We start from the raw sequence: 19,669 nt of genomic DNA on the forward strand, positions 1-19,669 counted from the left end.
TTAATAATCTTGGTAATAATGGTGCCAGTCCCTGTTTTTGCAGAGTACTGTGTTGGACAGTTCACACACATGGCCTCAGTTGATGCAACATTCCTAAAAGGTCTCATTGCCCAGTTTCTAGTTGAAAGTTCCAGTGGTTAAATGATTGATCCGGGGGTCTCACAGTGATCAAACTATTTCTTACTCCAAATCCATGTTTTTAACAGCAGACAGTATCTCAGTATTTCAGATCAGTATTATAATAGATATGGAGGGGCTTGGGTACTAATGAAGTCTTGCATACTTCTAGTGATAGGAAGGAGGGAAGCATGTCTTTATGAAGTTGATGGCATTAGTGAGGGTGTGTGTAATCTAGGAAAGAAATGACTATGCCAGTTCTGCCCTAGCCAACATCAGTCTCTAGGTAAATAAATCACAGGCCTCCTTTCTCAGTTGGTCTATTGGCAGTTTACCTAATACCTGCTTTTCCTTGTCACATGGTGACATGGTAGCCCTCTGAAATCTTTAAATATGGAAAATAAAATCTGTGAGGGCAAATGACATCCAAAAATATGCAGTAAACCCTTCCAAAGAAGACATTATGCAGGTGTTTGACATGCTCTGTTGATGAATAAAAGTAGTAAAAACTAGCCCATTTTCATTTTACTAGAGTTCAAATTTGAGTCTGTGCTACTAAGTTCAAGCCAGTTTGTCATGACAACTTTTCCTTCTGAAGTCCTAAACTCCTATTTCAGAATTTACCAGAATCCTGATACTGTTCAGAGACAACAGGGAAATCCTACCAAAAGAGAAAATTAAAAAAAGCTTAATTCAGTTTATTTTCATTCTTATATAAAAGTTTTTCCACTGATGGGTAATACTAATACATCCCAAATGAATGTTACTGTGTTAATCCTTAAACCAGTATATATCAGAGAGCTTCCATTTCCAGTGGCTTATTTTGCAAGGCACTTTTTCGTAAGGTTGATTACATGAGTTCTTTGTTTGAAATCCAGTTTTTCAAGCCCTAATTGGAAAAAAAAAAAAAAAAAAAACCCAGTCAAATTAGTATAGAGGAGTAATAGAGCAAGTCGTAGAAAACAGTGGGATCTTACAGCAGTGATGTAATAATCAGGAATTACTAAATGTTGAGTTAGAGGGATCAGGTGGTGATGCACCTGGTGAAACACATATGTTGTGTTTTTTGATCCATCTTCCTTCTTTTTAATTGGCAAATTCAGACCACTAACATTTACTGATATTATGGAGTTAAGCTATTTCAGCACCGTTATTCTAAACTTTTCTGAGTGTTCTGATATATGACGTTTTTGGTGCCGTTGTTATTGTTTATAGAGGCCTTTTAGAACCTATTTCAGTGCAGGTTTGTTGATAGTTGATTCCTTCAACCGTTGTTTGTTTGAGGTTTTTATCTCTCATTCTAGAATGACAGTCTAGCAGGATACAGTATTTTTAGCTGAAAAACTTTCTCATTGAGTGCTTGATAGATATATCTTGCCATTCTCTTCTGATTTTTATAGTTTGTGTGGAGAAGTCTTCTTATGGGTTTTCCTCTGTATGTGACTCTGCTGTTCTCTTTCAGCCTTCAGAATCCTTTATTCTTACTCCTGTCCATTCTATGATGTGTCCTGGTGTCTGTAGGTCTGGGTTGATTCTTTTGGGGACTCTCTGGGCATCTTGGATCTTTATGTCCTGTTTAGAGTGGGGAGGTTTTCTATTACCTCCTGTATTGTGATTTCTTCCCCTTCCTCTCTTTCTTCCTCTGTGTATATTATTTATTTCTGAGGTCATCCCATATGTCTCTTGTTATTTTCAATGTCTATTATCTCTTTTTTAGCCCTTTTCTTTCTAAGTTTTCTCTGATTTATCCTCAGCCTTGCTTAATTTGGTTTTCCACCTCAGTTATTCTGCTCTTGCTCCCCTCAGCTGTTTTCTCTAGTTCAGCTTTTTTTCTCCCTGTTCAGTTACTGTATTAGCTTGTTTAGTTAATTTACTCTTAACTCAGCAGCTTCAACTTTTAGCTCTCTAATCACCTTAAGATGGTTTGTGTCTTTATTCAAAGTCTTAACTTGTTTTCCCATTTCTAATATTGCCCTCAAATGTTTCCCTCACTCCTGTGATTAGTGCATGAATAGTTTTTGGATCTTTTCCTCATTCTATTTACTTTTGGATTGTTGGAATATTTATCTGGGCTTCTGTCCTGGTTCATTTTGCTATGTTTCTTTTTGGTTTGACCATTGTATTTGGTGACTTTTGAACTTTGTGTCTTGGGAGCTATTGTCCAAGTATTGTGTGATGTAGCCTCTGGTATTTGGTTCCCAGACCCTGGAAGTGTCAGTCGCCTTTGGTGTGTCTCAGGAGTGGGTGGAGCTGTTAGTCTAATGGTGGCACCACTGCTTTTGGAAGATGAAAGGTAGAGTCTTGTGTTCAATTTGGTAGACAAGTAGATATCTGGAACAGCAAGCTGGTACCCTCTTACACTGAGCATTTTTCTTTTTTCTCTCTCTGCAGTGCTGCAGAGATGTCTCTCTTTCCCTCTCTAGCTCCCTTTCCCTCTTGATTTCTCTGTCTCTATCCAATAAATAAATATAAAAAATATTTTTAAAAGTTGAGTCAACTAGCTCACCAAAGGGAACAAACTTTTGGGTTTCTCCATTATTATTATTTTATTTATTTACTTTTGCTTGAACTGCTTTGTCATGTGGGCAGTCAAATTTGAGTCCCAGTGAGCCATTCTTGTGTGATTACCCCTTCTGTCTTTGGGGAAATTTTTATGTTACTAAGTCACACAGACTCAAGAAATTCATTCTTATGATTTGATAATTTGACTTTTGAAATATTTCTCTCTCTGGCATATTTTTGGATCCCTTGTTTATAATCATAATTGAAAATAAAATGTAGCTATTTATTCATCATAATAATCTAAACAATTTACCAAAGATTGAATGTCCCTATCAGGACTGCCATGACTAATTGGTATCCTTGAGCTTGTAGGAACTGCCAAAGTATTGTCAAATGAATCTTTTAAAATTGCTTTCATTTACATTTAATTGGGAACTTGTGGACATTTTATGACAACATATCCGGTGTTACTTGCATGTGTTATTATTAGGGAGTGGGTAAGGATGGCTTTGCCAAAAACGTGTAGTGCCAGGAAATAGATTGATTACATTTGACTCAGTAAAACAGAAGTAGTATATTACATTTCTTTTTGTCTATCTTGCTTTTCCAGAATCTTAAATGTGATCTCAGTTCTCTTAATCATCAGTTGCATGCTAGCTGTTTGGTTCTGTCTGTATGTTTAGCTGGAGAATATATTGGTTATATATAAAGTTTCTAAATAGTCTGTGGCGATAAGATTCTGTTTCTCATATGTCTGAGTAGCAGAGGTCAAAGTAGGGAACAAAGGCTCTAGAGGCCAGTGATAAACCACAAAAGTCAAGAAAGCATAAAGGGTTGAGGGAGACGGGGGCTTTCTCTCTCCAACTCAGTCATAGTATTTGATTGTTGGTTGAGGTTTGGGAATTTCTGCATAGCCAGATCCTCTAGAGCCTTTCTTTCTTCAAGCCACTACATTCTTCTCCAAGGTTACTGGGGTCACTGGCAGAAAAAATATTGTCATTCTCAGGGCTGATGACAAACACAAATGTTAAGTTGACTAAATCTTTCAGATGGAGCCAGTGAAGAGAACATGCCTTAGGAAAAAAAAAGAAAAGAAAAAACCTGCTTGCACTTTTATAAAATTAATGTAGTCTACACTCTTCACAAATGCTGATAGTTTTACAGTTCCCATTGGTATGAAGTTACCCTGTTCCTCTCTACACAGTAAATCATCTGTAAGAGAGCGAGAGAATACAGAGGACTTGAGAATACCACCTGGGGCTAGTACAGCATGTTTGTCTCTGTAGATCAGCTCCTGCCTCACGAGACAGATAGCACTCCATCTTTTGCCTTCTGCACCTTCTCAGAACCTGCTTCTTATAAAGGAGTGACACACAGCTACCTTGGCCCAGATTGGTGTATTCTCATTTTATTTACAATTTATATTACATATAAGAGAGTTTCACATGAGACAATGAGGAGCAAGGGGAAAATAACCATCATTATCGAGTACATGTGGCACTAGGGATCAAATCAGGGACCTTAGGCATGAAAGTTCCATGCTGGGAGTCGGGTGGTAGTACAGCGGGTTAAGCGCAGGTGGCACAAAGTACAAGAACTGGTGTAAGGATCCTGGTTTGAGCCCCCGGCTTCCCACCTGCAGGGGAGTCCCTTCACAAGTGGTGAAGCAGGTCTGTAGGTGTCTATCTTTCTCTCCCCCTCTGTCTTCCCCATCTCTCTCCATTTCTCTCTGTCCTACTTAATGACGCCAACACTAAAAGGAAAAGAAGGAAAGTTCCATGCTCTGCCCATTGAGCTGCCCCCCAGTTGAAATGTTTTACATTCTTGACTGCCTCTTTTCAGTAAGATTTGGTTTGGAATGTTAGCCCATGTTTGTCAACACAGCACATGTCAATAAGAGCTTTTATACAGCTAGGCTAAAGAACGCTTTTATTCTGTAGGTGCTCAGTTCTTTATAGCTCATTGTCCCTCTCTTTTCCCCCCTGATTTATAGAAGGCAGGTAGGTGGGACCCTGTCATCAGGTTGTATTCATGGTGAGAGAGAGAGAGCAATCAAGGGATTTCCCAGGGTTAGCAAATAGTATGACAGACAGCCTTTGGGTGGGTCACTCAGACTGATCTCTCATATATCTGAAGAGTCCTGGTTTTAACAAACTGCTGCAGACTGACACAACAGAATCCACTGAGTCATAAGAAAAAGTTTATAAAGGCTTTAGTTGTACTTTAGACAGTTTTCAAGAGAGTGATTTGATTAACAACTAATAGAAAACAACCCAAAGAGAGTGGGGGCTGCTCTGAACTTTGTACACTTTATCTCACTGCTCCTGTCTTTCTCATATCTTGCAGGAACCAGGTGTGTAGGGCCTTGTCATTCCCCATTAGAGGCAGAGACCTGAAGAAGTTGGGGACTTTCCCTGCATTTTGGTATTGGACTGAGTATCTTAAGAGAATTCTAGCAAGCTGCATCTAATTCTGGGTTAGCATTTCCCAGCATCTTAATAGGAAAACTCTCCATGATCTGCTGTGATTGAGTGATGATTCTGTTGAAATGATTCTGCTCCAGAAATAGCTCAGAATCAGAGCTTCCCAGACCTGGAAAACTCTGTGTTCAGTTATACAGGGTGAATAAGTCTATGTAGCACAGGTGTGTTATTTTTTTAATGAACTCAAAAGATAATATGATGGTTGAACACACATGTTATAATTATGCAAGGACCTGGGTTCAAGGACAGGTGGTGAAGCAGTGCTGCAGGTATCTCTCTGCATATATATATATATCCTCCTTTCAATTTCTGGCTGTCTTTATAAAATAAAAAAGATAGTTTTTTATCTTGAATTAAAAAAGATAATGTGACAGTAATTTAATACTAGAATAAAGTAGTCCTGTCAATACATGCTTCAGGTATCCACTGATAACTGTAACTTCATATAAGACTAAGTTAAAAAGTGAAATTGATGTGTAAAAACTCAAGTTCAGTGGTCCGCGAGGTGGCGCAGTGGTAAAGCTTTGGACTCTGAAGCATGAGGTCTCGAGTTTGATCCCTGGCAGCACATGTGCCAGAGTGATGTCTGGTTCTTTGTCTCTCCTCCTATCTTTCTCAAAAGTAAATAAAATCTTTTTAAAAAAAAACCCAACAAACTCAAGTTCATGTATCTTGAACTTGTACATTAGTTCATCTATTACATTCTTAAATGTGAGGGTTACATAAATATTTTCAAATTAATGACTTTGATCACTCTGGAATTTTGTGGAATTTAGTCAACTTTAGATCCTATTGAATGTGAAGAGAAGGGGGGGAGTTTCAGTAGTTAATTTTACCCCCTCTGGTTGCTAGACAGACACATGACCTCTTAAGTGAATGTTGTACTCTAGAGATTTGAGTTTCTGAAATATGCTGACAGACTTGACCTATAATAGTAGATCAAGGGGAGAATATTTTCAAGATTGTTCAGTAGTCAAGGAGTGAGGGCCCTCCTGGGATTTGCTGGTGGTTGAATTTGGAAGACTGTGCCTTCCAGATGCTTGTGTGTATGTTTGAAATATTTTTACCTTCAACCATATATCATCTTTAAATGATGAGTGACTTACTGTTGTTGATGCTGGAGTAAACACATCAGTAATGCTTTTTTGCCCAGTCAGGTTGAATGTGTATACACTGAAGTCTTTAGTGTGGGAGGCCTGTTACCAGTTGTTTACTGGTGAAGTTTGCCTCTGAGTATGAGTTTCTGTGAAGAGAGTTCTTTTTTTAGTAACAGTTTACTTTGGATAAGTATTTTATTTTCTGATCATATAAATCATCATTAAGGAAAATCATGTCTTCTTCACCAGATACTCTTTACTTCCTAGTGTGATGTTGCTCTTTTTTATATATAAAAAGGAGACACTGACAAAACCATAGGATAAGAGGGGTACAACTCTACACAATTCCCACCACCAGATCTCTGTATCCCATCCCCTCCCCTGATAGCTTTCCTATTCTTTATCCCTCTGGGAGTATGGACCCAAGGTCATTTTGGGGTGCAGAAGGTGGAAGATCTGGCTTTTGTAATTGCTTCCCTGCTGAACATGGCAGGCATTGACAGGTTGATCCATACTCCCAGCCTGTCTCTCTCTTTCTCTAGTGGGGTGGGGCTCTGGGGAATCAAGGCTCCAGGAGACATTGATGAGATTGTCTGTTCAGGGAAGTCTGGTTGGCATCATGTTAGCATCTGGAAACCGGTACCTGAAAAAGAGTTAACATATAAAGCCAAACAAATTGTTGACTAATTATAAACCTAAAGGTCGAAATAGTGCATGTAAAGAGTTGGGGGCGGGGTCACTGTTTTGTAGATAGCTAGTAGGTCTATTTTAGGTATATTCCAAAGGGCCCATGACTATACTAGTTTTTGTTTTTTTCCCTGAGCCTGAAACCTGATATGTAGGTGGATCCAAGCTGGGGAGATGATGTCATGGCTGGACCAGAAAGCTGGATCAGGGAAGAGAGTAGCTCCCAAATATGGGGAAGGTATATAAATATTATTGACTGTAAACCCCATCAATTTGATCTGATCTGGGGCCCATGTTCAGCTTAGGAGCCTATGTGACCTCTGCATCCCTGTAAATCTGAACTCACATTCTGTGGTCAAGAGTAGGAACATTCCAAGCTGCCCCAATTTCAGGACCCATCTTCCTCAGGTGGAACATAGAGTATGTTGTCAAGGATTATCACTGGGGGTACCTGCACTACAAATCCACTGCTCCTGTGACCATTTTTTTTTCTGATAGGACAGAAAGAAATTCGTGAGGATCCCGGTTCAAGCCCCCAGCTCCCCACCTGCAGGGGAGTCACTTCACAGGCAGTGAAGCATGTCTGCAGGTGTCTGTCTTTCTCTCCCCCTCTCTGTCTTCCCTTCCTCTCTCCATTTCTCTCTGTCCTATCTAACAATGATGACATCAACAACAACTACAACAAAAATAAAAAGAGCAACAAAAAGGGAAAAATATAAAAAAAAAAAAAAAAGAAAAGAAATTGAGAGAGGAGGGGAAGGCAGAGAGAGAGAGGGAGAGAAAGATAGACACTTGCAGACCTGCTTCACCACTTGTGAAGTGACCCCCCTGCAGGTGGGAAGCCAGAGGCTCGAACAGGGATCCTTGTACAGGTCCTTGTGCTTTGTACTATGTGAGCTTAACCCAGTGTGCCACTGCCTGGCCCGTGATGTTGCTCTTCATATATCAAAAGAAGGTACCATCTGGGCAAGAAAACCATAAACATTTTACATTGAATTCCTTTTTTTTAAATTGCTTTTTATGAAGGGAAAAAAAACCCAGAGAATTACTCTGACATGCAGTGCACTGCCCTTAGTGTTTACCTGACCCCACATGATTTCATAGGAACATAAATTCAGCTGTCAAAACTTTTAATGACTTTTCTTTTCTGGTGCCTCCTCTTCCTAGATATGCCATTTTGGTTTCTAACCTTATCCTTAGAGATTAACCATTCTGCTTAAATTCTGACAGTTTCTTAGGGTATTTTCTGAATTGTTGGTCAAAATGAGATAGTTTCTACAAAAAGTAAAAAATCTACTTTAAGTGTGAGGAACACTGTGTCCTGAACTTCCTTCCTGTGTGTCTGCCATTCACGATAGACCTTGCCAGGTTCACTAGCCACCATACCTCTGTACTCCTTACCTCTCGCTGGAGGTCTCCCTCCACACAGCCACCACTTTCCTGTCACTTGGGCCTTGGCTATCATATACAGTCGTCTATTCTGTCAACCACCTAACACTCTTCACCTCTTGGTATATGTTTACCTGTTTCTTTCTGCCTTCCCCACTGTAGGATCTAATTTTTAAAAAATTTTTTATATTTATTTACTTTCCCTTTTGTTGCTCTTGGTTTTTGTTGTTGTTGTTGTTGATGATGTTGTCGTTGTTAGGACAGAGAGAAGGGGAGAGAAAGACAGACACTTGCAGACCTGCTTCACTGCCTGTGAAGCGACTCCCCTGCAGGTGGGGAGCTGGGACCTTGAACTGGGATCCTTAACACCGACCGGTCCTTGCACTTTGCGCCATGTGCACTTAACCCACTGCACTACCGCCCAACTCCTCCATTACCTAATTTTTATTAAGTAATGACTTTGCTTTTTTGTTCAACACTGTCAACTGTTAGGTATCAATTTAAAAATGTGTATCTTAAATTCTATAAGTAGGGGACAGGTGAGATAGGATAGTGGTTATGCAAAAGATTGTCATGCCAGAGGCTCCAAGGTCTCAGGTTCAGTCCCTAGGACCACCGTGTACCTTAGCTGAGCAGTTTTTAGTTTTATAAAAAAAATTCTGTAAGTAAAGGAAAATAATATTTTTATTGGAAGATTAATAGTTTATAGTACAGTTGTTGACACCTGAATAAAATATCCCATCTCACCATAGGCCTCTACAAAACACTATTACTCCCAGCCTTGGTCTTTTTCTACCATCATGCACCAGGATCCCAAAGCTCCCCCACCTCCACCAAGAGTCCTTTGCTTTGGTGCAGTATACCATAGTCCAAGTTGTACTTAGCTTTCTTACTTTTTGTTCCTATTTCTCAAGTTCTATCCATGAGTGAGATCATCCCATATTCATCCTTTTCTTTCTAGCTTACCTCCTTTAACATGATTCCTCATATCCTAAAGAAACAAGCATACTGATCCAAAGAGAACTGTGTATACCTATATTCATAGCAGCACAATTTGTAATAGACCAAACTTGGAAAATGATACCTTTGAAATAGGAAGAGACAGGTTTGTTTTTTTGTTGTTTTGTTTTCCCTCCAGGGTTATTGCTAAGGTTCAGTGCCTGCACTACGAATCCACTGCTTTGGAGGCCTCCCTGCCCCCTTTGTTGTTCTTGTTGTTTTATCATTGTTGTGGTTATTATTACTGTTGTTATTCATGTTGTTGTTGCTGGTTAGGACAGAGAGAAATGGAGAGAGGAGGGAAGACAGAGGGGGAGAGAAAGACACTAGCAGACCTGCTTCACCGCTTGTGAAGTGACTCCCCTCCAGGTGGGGAACTGGGGGCTTGAACCGGGATCCTAACCCAGCCCTTGTGCTTCAAGCCATTTGTGCTTAACCTGCTGCACTACTGCCCGACCCCTGAAACAGGTAAATATACACCTAGTGCTAATGATCTCAATCTATTTAGGAAATTGACTTGTTAAAAGAAATACAGCATGACAGGAGTCTTTATTGTAATTATAAAGGCATCAAAGAGTAATTGTAATTTTCTCTCTCTGAACAAAACACCTGGAAGGCAGGATCCCAAACTAATGTGAATGACTTCTTTTTGAGATGTCCCAGAATCATTGTTCTACAGTGCCCTAAAAAAGTTAAGAATACTGAAAAATGCTTCTTAGGCAATGGGACTTACTCTTCAGTGAGAAGCTGGGTGTTTGCTTGTTCAAAGAAACTTGTTATCTTAAAGTAATAGTTCTGGTTCTCTTGCATTGGTGATCTATTCTGCCCTGAAGAATCACCCTTTTTGCCCCTATTTTCTCATTTGAGCAGAGAACACAGCACTCTGTAATCTGCCTGCGGAAACAGTGTAGTCCTGTGTCATCAAAGGCTATTGTTCATCATCATATAGTTGTGAAACTGGCTTATGCGTCAAGTTTAAAGTAATAATGGGAAGCTGTGTGTTCCTAATATCTGATGTAACAGAGAGCTAGCTGGTTTCAATTTTACCTTTCAGGTTACTTCAAAACCTGTCTCTTCTTAGATGTACAAGCTGTAGCGAAAAGCAGGACAGAACTATATTTGCAATATATCCAGTAGCTTGTACGTGTTTCCCACCTAGCTTTTGTCATATGTTTGAATTAGTCTGGCTGGGGAGGAAAGGTAGAGAAGTCAGAAGTGGCACTCATCCCATGAATGTTGTTTGAAGGTCTGTTTGTAACAAGATTGTGATAAACAAAAGTAGCATGACAAGGGGGAGAAGGCTAAAAAGAACATGCAGTAATGAAATTTGGTGAATGTTGGGACTAACTCGTAATGTCCTTTCTGGGGAGACATTAAACTGAAGCCTGAATGCTGTTGACAGTGGAGAGAGGATCCAGACTCAGGAGAGCTGGCAAACTATTTTTATTAGAATATAAACCTCTAAGCAAAATAAAATAATTTTACCACTTTTTAATTAAAGGGTTGAATGATGTAAAAAGTTGAGACCTGGGGGCCAGGCAATGGCATACCTGGTTATGTGCAAGGACCCGGGTTCAAGACCCACTCCCCACCTGTAGGGGGGGAACGCTTCACAAGCAGTGAAGCAGCTCTGCAGATGTCTTTCTCTATTGCCCCCTTCTCTCTCTCAGTCCAGTAAAACAGAAAGAAAGAAGGGAAAATAAAATGGCCTTCAGGAGCAGTGAATTAGTAGTGCCAGCACCAAGCCCCAGCAATTTACCCTGGTGGCAATAAATAAATAGTTGAGACCATAACTCACATTCCTGTAGCTCTTGCTATAAATATGTACAAGTCATTGCCCAGCTTCCTACAAATTAAGATCAGTGCACAGTATACAAGTTAAAGTTTGACTTCTTCTTTGATATATGAACAAGACTATCACAGCATTTTATTTCTTTAATACCAGTATCTAGCATTATCCTCTTTAAACTTCCAGGGCCAATAACTAGAAAGAAAGGTTCTAGAAAAGCTAAAGTAGCTGATAATTCCACTTCCCAGTATATTAACTGTACAGAGTTTGCTGACTTACATAAAAGTATGGGGCCGGGTGGTTCTTCAGTAGGTGAATACAGTGATCCCAGAGCATGGTAAGGAACCAGGTTCTATTTTTCCAAGCTGATGTCATTGATACATTATGGGTTCTCCCTTCAGGGTCACAAAGTGATGTAGCAGATTTTGTGGCATTACATTTTTGAAACTGATAGCAAAAGAGGGTTTTTTTTTAATGCCTATATGTTCCTTGTTATAGACAGGGAAATTTTTAACTCATTTATTTTATTTCCACTTATTGAGGGGTTCATGGTTTATAGTACAGTTGTTAACACATAGGAAGGTACTCCTCACCTCCTACTGATATCTATAAAGCAATCTCTCATTCAACATAGGTCTCTTTCCACTATTGCACCAAAGCAAAGGACTCTGGGAAAAGAGAGAAAGGGATGGGATGGAAGGCTCTTGGAGTCCTGGTGCAAGATGATGGAAAGAATGTTAACAGAAGCCTTTAATCCTCTCACTGTCACCTCCATCTCCTCAGTCTCATTGACCAAGGCTATAATATCACATCATTCTGGCTGAAGTAATCACTATCCTGATTTTAAGACCATTCAGATCAATGTAGATCAGTCACCCCTGAATTTGGAGAGGGGTGTTCAACCTTCCATGTACTTAAAGAAGGTAAGCCAGCAAAATCAAGGAAGGTTCAGCAAGGGTGGGTATTTATTCATTCATTTATATACTTGGCCTTAACTGGTACTTTGCAGTATATTACTGAAGTCCTGTCAAGGTCACAATGCCCTGACATATTTGCTATAACCTCTCTTAACTTAGAAATGTCTCAATGAAGGTTGTTTCTAGAGCCTTTCAAGTTCCCTGAGGTGGCTTTCCCCACTTATATCCACTGCTCTCCTTGAAGAGTAACTATTACCCTATATTTCTGAGTTATATTTGTCTTTATAGTTTATAGATGTACATTTCTTTAAGTTTGTTTCTTCAGCTTCTGCATGGGTCAAAATCAGTTGGAGGGTGTGGTGAAACACATACTGCTGGTCCTGAACAGAGAGTTCAGTAGATCTGGAGTGAAGTCAGAAAATCTACATATTATAGTTTTTCAGGTCATGTTGATGCTGCTGGTTCCCACCCACTGAACACCAGAGAGTTGGTGGTAGACTGTTCAGCTCCTTTCTGTTTTTTAAGTGAAAGCATACTATATGTGTTCTGTTAAGTTGCTTTTAAAAAACATGACATCTATTAGAAATCCAGCTTTGGGGGGAGTCGGGCAGTAGCGCAGCGGGTTAAGGGCACATGGCGCAAAGCGCAAGGACCTGAGTAAGGATCTCGGTTCGCATCCCCGGCCCCCCACCTGCAGAGGAGTCGCTTCAGAGGTGGTGAAGCAGATCTACAGGTGTCTATCTTTCTCTCCCCCTCTGTCTTCCCCTCCGCTCTCCATTTCTCTCTGTCCTAACAACGGCGACATCAATAACAACAACAATAGTAACTACAATAACAATAAAACAAGGGCAACAAAAGGGAATATATATATATATATATATATATATTCATTTTTTATATTTATCCAATAAGGTGTACATTCCCCAAAGATATCTGAACTTTCCCTAAAAAACTGGTCTCGACTAATGTTACCTGAACATTGAAAACAGCTCTTTCCATAATTAGTTGGAATGTGTGTAATGTAAAAATTGGGTGAAGAGGGGCCAGGAGATAGCTCACCTAGTAAAGCATACACTTTACCATGCATGAGGACCGAGGTTCAAGGTCCTAGGCACCATATGGAAATACCGTGCAAAATGAGTGATTCCATAGCACTGTCTTATTTCCCCTCCTCATCCTCTGCCTAAAAACAGAAAGTCTTCCAAGTGCAGAGGAATCATGCAGAACCCCAGTGATGCTGCTGGTGACTGGAGGAAAAGAAAAACCAAGTGGGAACACTGCTGGACTTGAATGATTGCTTTGGATATACAGGCTAGACAAATGACTATGCAACCTTGTGTTTTTCTCTTGCAGAGGATTCCCAAAGAAGACCAACAGAACTGCTAGAATAGCTTCTGATGAGGAAATTCAAGGCTCAAAGGATGCTGTCATCCAAGACCTGGAACGAAAACTTCGCTTCAAAGAGGATCTTCTGAACAACGGCCAGCCGGTGATTGACTTGGGGCCTGAGCTTGAAATATTAACTACCCCCATGAAAGAATTCTTCCCTTTCTCTGCTGAGACTTGGGTTCTTAAGATTTGTCCACAAAAACAAACAAACAGAAAAAATCCTCCTTACCCCTGAATCTCAACTTTCTTCTCTCAGTAGTATAACATGAGTCTGGGAAAAGGAGAGAAAGTAAATTGTACTTGGCTTCCTTGTACTTGGCCTTCGCTGCTTCCTTCTTGTCACAAAAAAAAAAAAAAAAAAAAAAGCATATGGGAGGAAAGTTAGCTAGTTGGAGATATAGGGAGGAGAAAGGGATGATTTTAAGACTGCAAACAGAATAAGTAACTGATATTAAAGTATACTTGCAGTGTTTACAAAGTAAGGATTCCAACCCTGACGGATGAGGTAGAGGTGGAGGTTTGAGAGGGAGAGGGAGAGTGTGCTCTGGGATGACTGATGCCTATCCAGAAGGAGTGACTTGGAATTTCAAGTATCAGAAGGAGAATGTGGATTGTATGGCATGCACTGCTTCCACCAACAATGTCTTTATTAAGGAAGTTACTGCTGAAGGTCACTTTTATCCTGATATATATATATATATATATATATATTTACTGGATACTGGCTCTATAATCTGAAAGAGTGATACATACTCCACAGTCTTGCTCTGGCTTGTCATCTCCATTGGATTGAAATCCACTTTCCTCACTTGTTTTATTTTACTCATCCTTTTTATCACAATATAGAGTATTTTAAGGAAAAACATGTTTAGCAAATAAGGTCTTACAGGGAAAGAAAAGAAGGAGCCTTTTGTAATCTTATCTGAATTATTACAAGAAAGTTTTTGCATGACTCTTAAAGGGAAAAGGGCCTTTTTGTATAAAGTTTGGCTCTAAGGCACCCTTTTCAAAGTAGAAAGCTTTGCATGTTACTTAGCTCTTCTACAAATTTGAATCCCCAAGTGCCAATAAATAAAAATGTCAAAATAGACCATGTTTGATTAGAAAGGTGAGGAATAGAGAAGTTGAATGCTGATTTTCATTACTAGAACATCTTAAGTCTGAATTCAAGAAGATTAAAATTCTAACAAGATCATCTTATATTATTCATTTCCCTTAGAATAGATTTTCACAAAGTGCTTTTCCCTTGAAATAAGTGATTGCATGTATAAATGTGCATACTCTGGAAGTTTCCCTTGGCTATGTCTACTGAAACCTTTGAAAGATTAAAACAAATATTTACGGGAACATTTTTCAATCCAAGTGAAAGCATCTCTCCAGGCTGTGTGTTTAGTTGTTTTAAATATTCCTTGTGGGGAATCCGGTGGTAGCGCAGCGGGTTAATCGCAGGTGGCGCAAAGCACAAGGAACGGAGGAAGGATCCCGGTTTGAGCCCCTGGCTCCCCACCTGCAGGGGAGTCGCTTCACAGGCGGTGAAGCAGGTCTGCAGGTGTCTGTCTTTCACTCCCCCTCTCTGTCTTCCCCTCCTCTCTCCATTTCTCTCTGTCCTATCCAACAACAATGACATCAATAATAACTACAACAATAAAACAACAAGGACAACAAAAGGGAATAAATAAATAAATAAATATAAAAATTTTAAAAAAATTCCTTGTGGACTAAGATATCTTTGAATTCTATGGATTATAAATATATATAACTTTTGCATAGAAAAACAGAAAAAAGTACATCATAACTTTTTCCACAATCATATATGTATCTTATTTTTATTTAGGCAGTGAATGCCACTTATAATCAATTCCTTAGATCTCTTTCTGATTTTAAAAAGTTTATTTTTCCCTTCTGAGAAAACAGGACCTCAACTTTTTCCTAATGTTAGGTATTATTCTGTCATTTATTTTTGACTTCTGAGGCTGAGCTTGTATAAACACATAGCATTGTGATTTATAGAACTAGGAAGTAAATTTGATTTCTAATGGCAGCAGATGCATTCTGGTGAAGGACAGATGTCAAATTACTAACTATGCTTTTAAGGAATAGTGAGGAAATTATACCAGCCCTCCCTTCGATCTCAACATACTTCTCTCTAGAAACTTTTCAGAGCAGGTGTTTAAAAAAGCTATTTTTGAAAACTTACCCAATGATTTTTAACACATGATAAAACTAAATATTAACATACTGAATTGAGATACTCAAATAGTAACTGAGTGCACCAAGCATTTCCCTCTGCTTCTTGTTTGTCCTCCGCCCCTTACTTATTAGATGAAATCACTTTTAACTTCAAGACTTATTTGTAATTTGACATTTGAATGGTTTCACTTCCCACTTTCAGCTGGAACTAGAACCAACAGTTACTAGAAATGGTAAATTTATCAGACATACTTTCTTGATTAGAGAGCTTCTAATAGAATGTGCATCTATATTCGTTAAGTTTGAAGATTTATATGAAATAACTTCCGTGCTTTTTAAATTCTTCCTTACTTTGAAACATTTGCTTGTTATATGCCCTAATGGAGCAAATAGTCTCTGAAAGTTCCTCCCAGACCTAAGACATTTGAGAATCAACATATAAAAGCAGATATTGCACTAATAGAGCAAAGCTGTTGACATTTCTTTTGTATAACAGTAGTCTAACAAAAATGGTTTAGATCAGAGCTTTGTGGACATTTGCTTTGGCAAGTGCAAGTGTCTTTCATAGTCCTTTTGCTAATCCAGCCATACGCCCTCATGCTTTGTAGTTGATTATATCTCCCTGCATTCACTTTATTACAGAACAGCCTAGGAAATGTTCTTAGAGATGAGATCCCCAGAGCAGAGAGGACTGTCACTGACAGCTGGTCTAAAACTTCCCTTATTGGGTGCCTCAGAACTGTCTAGGCTGAGGACTGGGTGATGGCACACCTGACAATGTGCAAGGACCCCTGATTCAAGCCCTTGGTCTCCACCTGCAGGGGGGTGGGGGGGTGGGAGAGTTTCACAGGTGGTGAAATAGTACCACAGGTGTCTTTTTCTTCTCCCCTTCCCTCTCAGTTTCCCTCTGTCTCTATTCAAAATTTAAAAGATAAATATTAAAAAAAAAAACTATCTCAGCTGATCTAAAGCCTAAGTATGGATATGAAAATAATATTGCCTTTAAAAAACACTTTAGCTGGTTATCCTGCAGCTTTGAAGTTTCAGGTTCAATCCCCAGCACCATCATAAGCCAGAGCTGAGCACTACTCTGGTATCTCTCTCTCTTTCTCTCTCTGCATCTCTATTTCATTAGAATAAATAAGTAAATATTTTTTAAATAATAATTTTACTATTTGAATATATTTTTCTTTTACTATTAACAGTAAATGTAAATGATGAGGGTCCTTCCTTGTTGCTTATCATACTCACTTTAAACTTGTGCAACATCAGTCAGTGGTTCTAGGGATTCGATAGCCCATCATCTAACATTAGATTTTGACCAAAAGAGAGGTGGAAGTCTGGACAAATGAAGCAAGAAGGGAAGAAAAAGGGGGGGGTGAGTCAGGCAGTAGCACAGTGGGTTAAGCGCATGTGGCACGAAGCACAAGGACTGGCAGAAGGGTCCTAGTTCGAGCCCCTGGCTCCCCATCTGCAGGGGGTTCACTTCACAAGCGGTGAAGCAGGTCTGCAGGTGTCTGTCTTTCTCTCCCTCTCTCTGTCTTCCTCTCCTCTCTCCATTTCTCTCTGTCCTATCCAATAACGACGACATCAATAACAACAATAATAACTATAGCAACAATAAAAAAAACAACAAGGGCAACAAAAGGGAAAATAAATAAATATTTTAAAAAAAGAGATTCCCTTTACTTTACTTTCAGGTTCCTGAAAGTGTAGAAGGAATAGTTACAGAAAATATTAAAGTTCATATTGTTTTCTGAACCACGGCAGTACATAACTGACTTTTCTAATTTTGTGTGCATGTGTTTTTGTTTTCTGATTTATTTTGATTAGAGGTTAACCTATGAAGAAAGAATGGCTCGCCGATTGCTTGGTGCTGATAGTGCAACTGTCTTTGCTGTTCAGGAGCCAGAAGAGGAAATAGCTAATCAGGTATTGTGATCTAGTAAACTCTGTTCATGTCCACTAAGAAGTGCATCTGCTTGAAAATTTTAAAGTATTTCTCTTATGTATTTCTGCCACAAAGACTTCACACTGATAAAACTAAAAATTCTGCTAGACTCTTCATGTTCTTGTTATTAGTTTTCACTTCTTTTTTTTTCTGCCATTACAGGAAATTGGGTCTCCTCATGCTTCTGTAGGGAGTCCTCAGGATGGTCAAAAGGTTAAGCTTTTCGTCTTTCTTCTCTTTATAGTCTTTTACTGTACCTGTTTTCTTCTGTTTATCTGTATATCTATCTTTATTGCCACAGATTAGTTATAAATACTATGAGCAGTGTCTATTTTCATTTATTTATAAATTTGATGTTGATTCTGTAGTATAGTAGTCTGGACTTAAACTTTTTCATTTATTAAAAGGAAAGTGTCCCCAACACTTAAAAATAAAAATAAAATTTTTCAATACTTTTCTAAGCAAAAAGTGCTAGTATTTAAAAGTGCTTAAATGGGAGTCGGGCATTAGCGTAGCAGCTTAAGTGCATGTAGCGCGAAGCACAAGGACCCGTGTAAGGATCCTGGTTCGAGCCCCCAGCTCCCCACCTGCAGGGGAATCGCTTCACAGGCGGTGAAGCAGGTCTGCAGGTGTCTATCTTTCTCTCTCTGTCTTCCCCTCCTCTCTCCATTTTTCTCTGTCCTATCTAACATTGACATCAATAACAGTAATAACTACAACAACAATGAAAAACAACAAGCGCAACAAGGGAAAATAAATTTAAAAATATTAAATTTTTTAAATAAAAATAAGTGATTAATTTGATGGTAATGAGACAAAACAAATAGGTGTTCTTTGAAAAAAATGTTTTATTATGTATTTTTATTAATTGGATAAATAGGGAGATACCTGCAGCCCAGCTTGTGAAGCTTCCATCCTGCAGGTGAGGACCTCAGGGCTTGAACCCCGGTCATTTGGCACATTGTAACATTGCATTCTTTATAGTTTCATATCATAGATTATATTTCTCCCTCTCAATCCAATAACCTGTTGTTAATTTATAAGTGACTGTCATGCCTGAAGTGCCAGAGGAAAGACGCTCAGTTCCAGGCCAGAGCTAAGCAGTGTTCTTGTCTCTATCATAAAAATAAAGACAAAACTAGTTAAATTGGTGTTTTATTTAATACTGAGTAGAGATATTTTTACAGTGGACTTTGTAAGCAAGAGACTCCTTTGTGATGAGTGCTTTGCTTTTGTTCTTCTGGATTAAAATCCTGAATGGACTTTCAGTTTCATTTTTAATTTAAAGAAAATGGGGTATAATTTCTAACACCTGCAGATCTAGGGAAGAGGTCAAGAAAGCTATGTGGCTGAGCATTGTCTGGAGTGAAGCCCTCCTCCCATTATTTCCTTGGTAAATGCTATGCAAAATTACAGCTGCTTGCCACATGTGCTTCTGGAGATAGGCAGCATCTTGCATCAGCCTTTACCCTACAGAAAGAAATCACTGTGTCCCCATGCTTTATTTCTGTGCAGTTTAGGAACATAGAGCTTTTGCTTTTCTCTTTCTCTTCTTCCACAACCACAAAGAAAAGAGAAATTTGTCCTCATACTTTTTTTTGGATGATAAGACTTGAAGACAATTTAAATATCATATATTACTAACTTCCAGATGTTTTTGCTTATTTATGGAATTGCATTGGGCTCAGGCAGTGTTTTCAAGTTCTATGGTAGGGATCAGATTTCTGAGTGGTTTACTTGAAGAAGAGAATTAAGACTCGTGCGACACATAGCACCATAGGGGATTACCTTTCTTTGTTTGATAACAGGAATACAAAGTGTCCAGCTGTGAACAAAGACTCATCAGTGAAATTGAGTACAGGTTAGAAAGGTCTCCTGTGGATGAATCAGGTGATGAAGTTCAGTATGGGGATATGCCTGTGGAAAATGGCGTGGCACCATTCTTTGAGGTGAAGCTGAAACATTTCAAGATCTTTGAGGGCATGCCTGTAACTTTCACATGCAGAGTGACTGGGAATCCAAAGCCAAAGGTGAGTTCAAAACATGGTTTTTTAAGAATCATACTTTCTGAGGGAAAGTTTTAGCTTTCAAAGTGCAGCATATATGGTAGGAAGAAATATACAGACTGCCCCTTTTCAGTAGCCATGATGTTTAAGGTA

At 39.1% G+C, this 19,669-nt stretch overlaps 2 protein-coding genes across 7 annotated transcripts in view; one reads left to right on the forward strand and one right to left on the reverse strand.

Annotated features, from left to right (window-relative positions):
• The window catches only part of PALLD (palladin, cytoskeletal associated protein), an 811,300-nt gene that overhangs the window by 770,561 nt on the left and 21,070 nt on the right, over window positions 1–19,669 (forward strand). For 5 of the 6 annotated variants that reach the window (XM_060184240.1, XM_060184229.1, XM_060184247.1 and 2 more), the window contains 4 exons: window positions 13,334–13,469; window positions 17,393–17,491; window positions 17,673–17,723; window positions 19,319–19,540. In XM_060184240.1, coding sequence (XP_060040223.1) covers window positions 13,334–13,469; window positions 17,393–17,491; window positions 17,673–17,723; window positions 19,319–19,540 — 508 coding nt within the window. The remainder of the gene's footprint in view (window positions 1–13,333; window positions 13,470–17,392; window positions 17,492–17,672; window positions 17,724–19,318; window positions 19,541–19,669) is intronic. The other variant, XM_060184234.1, reaches the window with a different exon arrangement.
• CBR4 (carbonyl reductase 4) overlaps window positions 1–19,669 on the reverse strand; it is a 214,723-nt gene that overhangs the window by 131,224 nt on the left and 63,830 nt on the right. The gene's annotated exons all lie outside the window — the stretch shown is intronic.

Source organism: Erinaceus europaeus, chromosome 2 (genome assembly GCF_950295315.1).
Source record: "Erinaceus europaeus chromosome 2, mEriEur2.1, whole genome shotgun sequence".
Lineage (NCBI taxonomy): Eukaryota > Metazoa > Chordata > Mammalia > Eulipotyphla > Erinaceidae > Erinaceus > Erinaceus europaeus.